Source organism: Callionymus lyra, chromosome 14, assembly GCF_982586985.1.
Source record: "Callionymus lyra chromosome 14, fCalLyr1.hap1.1, whole genome shotgun sequence".
NCBI classification, from domain to species: domain Eukaryota; kingdom Metazoa; phylum Chordata; class Actinopteri; order Syngnathiformes; family Callionymidae; genus Callionymus; species Callionymus lyra.
The window spans coordinates 18,147,663-18,158,203 of NC_141831.1; the positions used below are offsets into that span (position 1 = coordinate 18,147,663).

At 40.9% G+C, this 10,541-nt stretch overlaps 4 protein-coding genes and 2 pseudogenes across 4 annotated transcripts; all 6 read left to right on the forward strand.

Annotated features, from left to right (window-relative positions):
* Positions 1 to 337: 337 nt before the first annotated feature.
* On the forward strand, positions 338 to 657 carry LOC148066279 (histone H4). Its single transcript, XM_087807452.1, has one exon. It carries the CDS (start codon positions 338 to 340, stop codon positions 647 to 649), a length of 312 nt encoding a protein of 103 aa, XP_087663578.1. The 3' UTR covers positions 650 to 657.
* An 880-nt stretch (positions 658 to 1,537) lies between these two features.
* LOC148066280 (histone H3) lies at positions 1,538 to 1,948 on the forward strand. The gene has a single exon (XM_087807445.1). It carries the CDS (start codon positions 1,538 to 1,540, stop codon positions 1,946 to 1,948), a length of 411 nt encoding a protein of 136 aa, XP_087663571.1.
* Positions 1,949 to 3,743: 1,795 nt separating this feature from the next.
* On the forward strand, positions 3,744 to 4,538 carry LOC148066281 (histone H1 pseudogene; annotated as a pseudogene).
* Positions 4,539 to 5,256: 718 nt separating this feature from the next.
* LOC148066282 (histone H2A-like) lies at positions 5,257 to 5,702 on the forward strand. Its single transcript, XM_087807140.1, has one exon. It carries the CDS (start codon positions 5,257 to 5,259, stop codon positions 5,641 to 5,643), a length of 387 nt encoding a protein of 128 aa, XP_087663266.1. The 3' UTR covers positions 5,644 to 5,702.
* A 966-nt stretch (positions 5,703 to 6,668) lies between these two features.
* Positions 6,669 to 7,046, forward strand: LOC148066283 (histone H2B-like). The gene has a single exon (XM_087807358.1). It carries the CDS (start codon positions 6,669 to 6,671, stop codon positions 7,044 to 7,046), a length of 378 nt encoding a protein of 125 aa, XP_087663484.1.
* A 1,583-nt stretch (positions 7,047 to 8,629) lies between these two features.
* On the forward strand, positions 8,630 to 10,376 carry LOC148066284 (kinesin-like protein KIF22 pseudogene; annotated as a pseudogene).
* The last annotated feature ends 165 nt before the right edge of the window (positions 10,377 to 10,541 follow it).

Below are 10,541 nucleotides of genomic sequence, written 5' to 3' on the forward strand. Positions count from 1 at the left end.
ATTTAATTAAACTGATGCTAAAGCACGCATTGTAAGAGTAAGTGATGTGTCTATATAGGATCACAAAGTTAATTTACTCATAGACGTATAATCCACAATTTATACCAAAGTGAATTGAATAATTCATTTCGTTTAAATGCAAATGAACCTGAAGTTGATATAATGTAAAACCATCTTGAAAATGGTTCCAGCTGATGTCTGAACCAAGTGACGTCACCACTTTTTTTTAAACCACTGCCCCTGTCTTCGCAAACGTCCGCCCAGTTGAAATAAAAACGGCGGCTTCACTTTCTCTGAACACTCATAGTTTGAACACTCGAACTACTTAAACTGAAAAATGTCTGGTCGAGGAAAAGGCGGCAAAGGACTCGGTAAAGGAGGCGCCAAGCGTCATCGCAAGGTTCTCCGCGATAACATCCAGGGAATCACCAAACCCGCCATCCGCCGTCTGGCTCGCCGTGGTGGAGTGAAGCGTATCTCCGGCTTGATCTACGAGGAGACCCGTGGTGTGTTGAAGGTGTTCCTGGAGAACGTCATCCGTGACGCTGTCACCTACACCGAGCACGCTAAGAGGAAGACCGTGACCGCCATGGATGTGGTCTACGCTCTGAAGAGACAGGGACGCACTCTGTACGGATTCGGAGGTTAAACGGTCTCTTTCACAACAACAACCAACGGCTCTTTTCAGAGCCACTCACATCTGTATAAAGAGCTGATCCTTAAACTGATGTTGTTGCACACATCTAGTCATAACTTGCATTTAGTGGAAATCTATTTATCAGGACTGGAGATTAAATATCGCCTTTAACGAAATGACCCAAAGGCTCTTAAGAGCGACACACACTCATTAACGAGCTTTATTCATTCTCGCCAATTTGTTATACTTGACCCTGATTTGAATGTGAGATCATATACAACATCACTATCATGATTAAACTGTTTCATGTAACTTACATTTTATTGAGCATATTTTAAATTTTGAATAATTGATGTAAAATTATGATTTGATAAATTGTGATGAAATTGTGACTAATCTTACATTTACTGCTACACAAAAGGCACTCTAAACCAGGGTTTAATTGAAATAAACTAAGCAGACCTGACTAGATGCGCTTGTGACCCAGACAATTATTTAACATGAACAATAATTAACTCATTAAAATGAATCACTAACGCTATTTTGATCTCTTGCAAGAATAGAATACAGACCTGTAAGTATTCCTTTACATCTATCACAATGACATTTAATGATTTATTGGAAAAAAAAAAATAGCTTCGTTTCATACAACACGAAATTGACAAAAACAAAAGTAGAAAGTGAACCTTTTAGAACATGGTGTCTGGTTTTTAGTGTGTTGACGTCTTGTGTGTAAATATATTTGGCTGATTGGTGTGTTCTCAGTAGCGACGTTGTGTTCCTTGCACAACTGACCAATCAGGCGAGGGGACAAGAGTAAGGCGTGTCAGCTGACGGTTTAAAAAGGAGCCAACGCTGCACTCGCTCACACTTCTCTGTTGAGGAAAAGAACTTAGTACAATGGCGAGAACCAAGCAAACCGCTCGTAAATCCACCGGAGGAAAAGCTCCCAGGAAGCAGCTGGCTACCAAGGCCGCTCGTAAGAGCGCACCGGCGACCGGAGGCGTCAAGAAGCCTCATCGCTACAGGCCTGGTACCGTGGCTCTCCGTGAGATCCGTCGCTACCAGAAGTCCACCGAGCTGCTGATCCGCAAGCTCCCCTTCCAGCGTCTGGTCCGTGAGATCGCTCAGGACTTCAAGACCGACCTGCGCTTCCAGAGCTCCGCCGTCATGGCTCTGCAGGAGTCCAGCGAGGCTTACCTGGTGGGTCTGTTCGAGGACACCAACCTGTGCGCCATCCACGCCAAGAGAGTCACCATCATGCCCAAAGACATCCAGCTGGCCCGTCGCATCCGTGGAGAGAGAGCTTGAACTCACTCAACATCTACAAAGGCTCTTTTAAGAGCCACACACATCAGTCTATCGAGTCACCTTACAAACCATCACCTACTCAAATTATTATAGTTATTATATTTTAACTACAACGGGCGAAAATACGAAAAATATACCGGATATTATGTAATTAAAAATGTTTAGTTATCCAGAATGTTCTTATTCAGAAGATCCTAACTAGACTTGGTGAGAACAAGTTATGTACGGATAAGGAAGAATGGAGTGATTCAAATTACTATGTGCGCAATAAACTCCTTATATGACTTTGTAATAAACACCTATGACAAGGTTTTTGTATTTACCACTGTGTCGAAGATGTTGAGTGGGAACCTACTCAAATCATCATAATCGTTATTTAACTACAATCTTTTTCGCATTAAAAGCGAATCATTTCAAGGTAGTGTCTGGAGTACAAAAGCCACTCGACATTATTCAGCTTTGAACATTTGATACAAGAACCACTTAAAATCCAGAAAGGAAAAAAAAACAACCGTATTACATTTTAAGATGAGATTAAATGTTTTATCCAGAGTATCTTTTAAAAAAAAAAAATTTAATAAGCGTGAACTTAAATGTCACTATAGGAGGGAGATGAATAAATGATATGTATTCCTAAATAGACCTGAGAATAAGTTATGTAATATAAGGATATATTATTTTTTATTGTATTAATTATTATAATATATATAAGGATAAGGAGGAATGGAGTGTGATTCAAAATAGTTGTTTGTCATGTGATAATGTTTATTAGGCACATCACAAAGTTTGTAATTGTATTTAACACTGTGTGGGAATCTGGCCAAGGGATGATACTGTGGGATAAGTTTTGTGTTTTGCTATAATATACATAAAGTGCGATGGTTCCGCGTGTTTTGTCTCCAGAGAAGCTCCAAGTAAGGACTATTTCCTGGTTCGTCTCACTGAAGTTGCTGTGGCTCAAGAAGCAACACTCAATAATATTCAATAGATAATAGCATAAAATGGTGGGTTCCATCAATGTTCTGAGTCACAATGATATTTATCTATTAAAGACAATTATTGCAGACACTTTGTGTATTTTATAAAATAATTTAATATACCACAATGATTCAGTTCACTGGTGTTTGAAATAATCGTAATGGACGCAAAATATACGAATAAACTAAATAAATAAGCAATCAATGATGCAATGATCTATCTAAAAAAATACCTTAAAAAGAAGAATCATGTGATTGTTTAAATTATACCATTAACAGTTTGTTCTTAAAGTGTGTTCGACTTATTTGGCCAGAACGTGTATACGTCAGTTGTACAGTGTGTGTTTCCGTCATTTTCAACGTAAATTTATTCAAAACCACTTCTCGATAAAGGAGCTGTTTACATTGGAAGTCCATAAGAAACATGTGTGTTAGTGTAACATGTGATTTCGGGCAGGCAGAGGTACACATTTGTCATTTTATAAGAGAAAAACCGTAAAATATTTCTGAGTAGCAGCTCTGATGACGACTAAGAAGTGAGTTTCAGAGACTTTAACAGCTAAATTACGAAACAAATTATATAACCAATGACTTAAGAGTGAAGACACAAGTGTGAAGATGAACTTGTGATTAAAACCGTTCATGGTGTTTGTTACATGTCGTTGTAATTATCGTTGAAAGAAGGAGAGAAAACACAAGTGGTTTGAAAGTTTCACTTCCTAGCAGAGCAGCAGTCGCTTCACTCTCTACGGTTCTCATGGTGCGTTCAAGTACGGCTCCGTCAGCATTACCGACCAGACTAGTCAGTCAAGTGAAAATCGTCAACATGGCAGAAGAAGAAGTTCCAGCTCAAGCCGCCCCGGCTAAAGCCGTCAAGAAGAAGAAGACCAGCAAGCCGGTCAAGACATCCAGCCTCCGGGATCTCATCACAGATGCCGTGTCCGCCTCCAAAGAGCGCAGCGGTGTTTCTCTCGCAGGCATCAAGAAGGATCTGAAAGCCGCTGGGTATGATGCTGATAAGAACAAAAGCCGAGTCAGGACCGCCATCATTCGAATGGTCGATGATGGAATTCTGACCCGGACTAAAGGAATCGGAGCGTCTGGATCCTTCAAGATAACCAAGAAAGAAGCTCCCAAAGCAAAGAAAGCTGCGCCTAAAGCGAAAAGTGTCGCAGTCAAGAAACTTGCAGCAACCAAGAAGCCAAAAACTGTTGCGAAGAAAGCTGTCGCCAAAAAGTCTCCTAAGAAGGCGACAAAGAAGCCCGCTGCTAAGAAAGCTGCAGCAAAGAAACCTGCAACCAAGAACCCCAGGAAGGCTGCGAAGAAGACTGCAGTCAAGAGCCCCAGGAAGGCGGCGAAGAAGCCCGCAGCAAAGAAATCACCAGCGAAGAAAGTTGCTAAACCTAAAGCTAAGAAAGCTACACCTAAGAAGAAGTAAACTCGTGTTTTCTTTTTCACCAAAGGCTCTTTTCAGAGCCAACCACCTCCTCTACTGAGTTTCCTGCTATGAATGTGTGTGTTTTAATGTAGACTTGATATGACGCCGAATAGTATATTGTTGTTGTGGTCCTTTTTATAGTCAGTCAGTCACACTTTGCACACACAACCTCTGTAAAAACTAGTTTATTTTAACAAATATGACCAAACTGCAAATTATAAGAACACAGCAATGGGTATAAAGTGAACTAAATTTTAGTAAATCGAATAAAATAGTTAGCAATGAAATTGTGGTTGTGTCGCAGTTGTACAGAATTTAAGTAGTTTGCTGATATAAGACATGTATAGCATTACAATACATGGACGTGCAAAGTAAATGTATTCATTCAAGTGGAGTTGTATGATGTTAACTGAACTGTTATACTATTCATACTTATATGTGTTATATTAGATGTTTTATTTTTATTTTTAAGAATAGCATTACCCCTGCAATTAATCATTAAAAGTAACCTTTCATCACAACAAATATAGTTAATAACACAATCAACGATATTAAAGAATTTCGCTGACACAACACAGGAGACTGGAATGTACATATGCAGATGTGTGGACCTATATGGTTATTTGAAACAAATGGTGGAACTGTAAATATAGTAGAAGGTACAAAAATTCTGATTCTGGGTTTTACGCTTCACTTTCAAAACGGAAAGTTAGCTCCGCCTACATCAGCGAAACATTCTAAGATTCCGCATTTGATTGGAGGGAAGTTTCAAGAACCTTTTCGTCAAATGAGCGCTTTGTTATCCAAAATGACCCGCCCTTCACTCGTGTATATATCGAGACTCAGACTGAGTTGTAAACACATCTGTAGTTTGCTCCAGATAACTATCAACCATGAGTGGACGAGGAAAATCTGGCGGCAAGACTCGCGCTAAGGCCAAGTCCCGCTCTTCTCGCGCTGGACTCCAGTTCCCAGTCGGTCGTGTCCACAGGCTGCTCAGAAAGGGCAACTATGCTAAGAGAGTCGGTGCCGGAGCTCCCGTCTACCTGGCGGCAGTGCTGGAGTATCTGACCGCTGAGATCCTGGAGTTGGCTGGAAACGCCGCCCGCGACAACAAGAAGACCAGAATCATCCCGCGTCACCTGCAGCTGGCTGTCCGCAACGACGAGGAGCTGAACAAGCTGCTGGGAAGAGTCACCATCGCTCAGGGTGGAGTGTTGCCCAACATCCAGGCGGTTCTTCTGCCCAAGAAGACCGAGAAGGCTTCCAAGTCCAAGTAAACCCACATCTATCCAACGGCTCTTTTCAGAGCCACCCACCTCTAAATAGAGAGCACAGTTCCATGAGAATATATGTTCATATGAACGTCTGATGCTAGTTATCGCTAATGTACATTTGAATGTCACGCTTCCGTATGACTCATTATTCCATGTATTTAAAACACCCGAGTAGTACAATTGACTGCTGGCTCAGATTGATCGGACGACAAAGCTTCCTGATGTCATTTTACTTGACTAAATTCAGAGAAATTTTTTTTTTGTTGGTTCTTAAAAAAAAAAAACTTCCTCTAAAGCTCCACATCTGCTCTTTCACTCTACAAGCATCGTTTTAAATACTGTATCAGTACATCATTTAAACCAGATTCCTGCATATTATCAAAACGTTATATACATTTCAAAACCACTTGTCATCAGACGACCCATAACTATTGTTAACAGTAATGGCTGATCTCAGTGAAATGGCGGTTTCATTGCACTTTTACAGAATGTCACTGTTATTAAGACAACAGACAAATGCATGATGTAGATTACATGAACTCATGACCTAATGGGGTAAAACACTAAATTGTCATGTATAATAAAGAACGTACTTCAAAAAAATCTTATCTACACAATTAAATTGTATTTGTAAATCATTTTAATAATGTATGTTTTCAGATTTTTGGTATGTTTTGCTTATTCATGTAAATTGTGAGGGCGTGTCGAATTTAATGTAATGTTATTTATCCCTTTGGAAATAAAACAGTGATTTGTTTATGAACAACAAAAAAAACTTAAATATTACAGCTATATTCAATAATAGATAAACCGATCTCTTTTATTTATTTGTGAACGTATCATAGTTTCAAATTAGCAACTACTGCGAAAGTGTATCTTATATTTGTGCAGCTGAGTGGACCACTGACTGTAAAGAAAGAAAAAAAAGAGCCGCCAATTTTCAAACTAGCCAATCAAAATGAGGCTATGAGACTACACAGCAGCAGATATAACGAGTTGCTCTGCTCACATTGTACACTCGTATCGACATGCCTGAAACAGCAGTGAAGTCCGCGCCCAAGAAGGGTTCCAAGAAAGCCGTCGCCAAGACCGCAGCTAAGAGCGGCAAGAAGAGGAGGAAGTCCAGGAAGGAGAGCTACGCCATCTACGTGTACAAGGTGCTGAAGCAGGTCCACCCCGACACCGGCATCTCCTCCAAGGCCATGGGCATCATGAACTCGTTCGTCAACGACATCTTCGAGCGCATCGCTGGAGAAGCTTCTCGTCTCGCTCACTACAACAAACGCTCCACCATCTCTTCCCGGGAGATCCAGACCGCTGTGCGTCTGCTCCTCCCCGGTGAACTGGCCAAGCACGCCGTGTCTGAAGGCACCAAGGCTGTTACCAAGTACACCAGCTCCAAGTAGATCTTTTCAACACAACAACCAAAGGCTCTTTTCAGAGCCACCACCACATCTGTTGAGCTTATCATGCAATCATTTGTGATCATCAAACTTGATATTTGATATATTTCAATAAGGAAATGAAACAAGATTAACAATAACTTTGCTTCACTACAATCTTGTTACATAAATAAGTGATGAGTGTAAATACTTATCTGAGCTGGAAATAATGTTGATAATTGGTTCCTCTAAACATTGATTTGAAGTGATGGCAAAAATATCCCTTCACATGTTATTTTCTAATGTATCTTTTTTTTTTTTTTTTTTAATTTCCATTCATTATATTTACTTTAGCACCATCCAGCCAACTCTGCTCCAGGACAAACTGACATGGATGCATATGGACCCTGGTCTGGATTCGGACTATAATGGATATATTTATTTCTGAAGGACATCACGTACAGTAGTGGACAGTACTGGCCCCTCTCCTCTTTACCATCTACACTTCAGACTTCTGCTATAACTCCGAGCTGAGCCTCGTCCAGAATCCTGACGACACTGCCATTATATTGCACTAATTTTAAATTATTAATATTTATACTTTTTTTTAATATATACAATCAACCTATTCTGTGTTTTTTTTAACGGTTGCCAATCAACGAAAATTCGTTGCCAGTTTCACTGCTGTGTTTTCTGAGCAATGACAATAAAAAAGAAAGACTAAAGTCTATCATTAAGCGTTTGGGGGCAGGAGAGGAGTGAATGTATGATGATATTCTATTTTATTTTAATCTTTGTCTTTGTTATTTGTCTTTGATCTATGTTCTTTATCTTTAGAATTAGATTGATGTGATCCTGCACTTTATTTTTATAGAAACTTTGTTCTTTATCTTATTTGTATGAATGTCTGTCTGTCTATCTATTGAAAAATTGTTATCTTATCTTTAAAACCTTTTTACTGTTGTCTTTTCACTGAGCTGAGCTGAGTCGTCCTTAAACTCTTGTTGATGAGCTTGTCATTGAGTTGTTCATTTTTAATAGAAATCTAACCAGATATTTGCAAACGCATTAAAACTAGCATCACTATAGACTATCATTAAATAACACATTAGCCATATTGACTCTGATAAATGTAGCAAGTTTTCATACTAACTTGACGTGGCATTGGCAATCCTGTTTTGTGAGTTCGTAGTATTATTAACATGAACAGTGCATACTTAAACATTAGAACATGAAGGCTGATTTTGGATTTTCTAATATACACTCTTGTATTGTACAATGGATATGCTCTGTTTGCTTTTTGCACGTAGGTAAAAGACAAACAAACGAATAACTCACGAGGAAGGCACATACAACTCCGAAGACTCCGGTTGCTGTTATTGGCTCCACCCCTGAACATACATGGTTTCATTCAAGTCCGCATATACTACACATGTACCTGGGATGCTGCACCACGAACATCAATTGCAGCTATTTCCGTGTTCGGTTGTAGTTTAGCGCGTGACTCGTCTGTCGCAATTGTGAAAATACTGCGCTAAAAATGTCGGTGGAAGTGCGCTAACTAAACATTTGGAGGGAGACTTTGTTTTTTGGGGACAACATCAACCATGGCTCGTGTCACCGGAGGCACGAGGAAGATGTCGTCTAGGGTTCGGGTGGTGGTTTGACTTCGACCCTACATGAACGAACAGGACGAAACAAGACCGTGTGTGAGAGGCCTCGACGGACAGAATCTTGAGATCTTTAACTGGCAAAACGCTGCCGAAACGGTCAGGTACCATTTTGATGTCTATCACGATGATAAAAAAGACGCAAGAAGAGGTTTTCCTCTCGGTAAAGCCTATTTTACCGCATATTTTGAAAGGGCAAAATGCATGTGTGTTTACATATGGACCACCAGGAGCAGGGAAGACTCACACCATGCTAGGCAGTGCACAGCAGCCTGGCATAATCCCTCTGTCTGTTTGTGACGTTTTTAAATTGGTCAAAGGGAAAGGAGCAAACGATGGCTGGGACTATAGTATTGGCATGTCTTATTTGGAAATTTACAATGAGAAGGTGCCTGATCTTCTGTCTCCCGGGTCTCATGACTTGCCAATCCGAGAAGATCAGGACAAGAATATTTTAATTCCAGGCCTCACCCATACATTTATAACTTCCTCTGCAGACTTTGACCAACAATTTGTACCTGCTAGTTTAAATCGAACGCTTCGATGAAACTAAGCCAGAGGTCCAGCCGAAGCCATACTGTCCTACTTATTAAGGTTGTTAGGACTCAGCGAGCTCTTCCCCATTGTCAGCAAACGGGGGAAGCTCTATTTGGTGGAACTGGCTGGCTCTGAAGATAACAGAAGGACTGGTAACCAGGGGATTAGTTTAAAAGAAAGCGGTGCCATCAACCTGTCGCTCTTCACGCTCTGCAAAGTAGCTGACTCTCTCATCTCAGGTACATCGATTCATGTGCCATACAGAGACAGTAAACTGACGAGACTTCTTCAGGATTCTCTTGGTGGCTCGGCACACTCCGTAATGATCACCAACATCGCCCCAGAGTACAAATACTGCTTTGAGAAGTTCAGTGCACTCAACCTTGCAGCTAAATCCAGACAAATCTTCAACAAACCATTCACTTGGGAAACGTTGGTGGTTCCTTCAGTGAAGAGAGAACAGGATGACTACGAGCCTGGACAGTCTAGTGCTGAACCCCAGAAGAAGAAGCAGAAAGTGGACCAAATTCAGTTACAGACTCCTTCGACATCTCATTTGAACAGCTCAACTAAACCATCGGTTCTGGATCGTCTCAAAACTTTAGAGAAGCTGATGATGGGCTACCATGACAAGGGGAGCATGGTGAAAGATGTGGCCCAGTCTCTGAAAGAGATCCAAGAACTGAAGATGAAACAGCAAGAGACTGAAAGCAAGGCCAAGTTATTGCCAAAGTCCAGCGCTTCCATTGACCCCAGTTTCAGAAACGACTATGTTCCTTCAACAGCAGCAAAGGTCACTATGCAACAAACCGTTGTCCAACCGTTGCAAGTAACACATCTGTTCGTTGTCCTTAACCCTTGTCCAATAAGTGTTGCATCAACCTCCGCTGCAGATCCAGCTCCTGTAGCTCCTGTAGTCCCTGGATTCTCTTTGTCCAGGTCCACATTTCTTAAACGGCAGCGGCGGGCCAAGGAGGAGAGGAGTGGTGTAAGAAAATATTTAAGGAAGGTACCGTACAACACTTGTAGCCAGTGTGGACAACCAAAGACAAAAGACTTGGACACAGTCGCCATGGCAGTGAGACCTTCTGCGAGCGTGCAGCCAATGGCCAGACCCTTGACGACTGGCTGCAAAAAAGGAGACTGAAAAAAGAATAGCCTGTAATTGGCATTGTTCCTATTGCACTTGTCATTATAGTTGTGTGTTTTCACGTGTTTTTATATTTTGCACTTTTTTGCACATGATAGTTGCATTTTCACATGTGTAATGAAAAAAGATTCGGGGTTGAACGGTTTGTAACAACAAACGGCT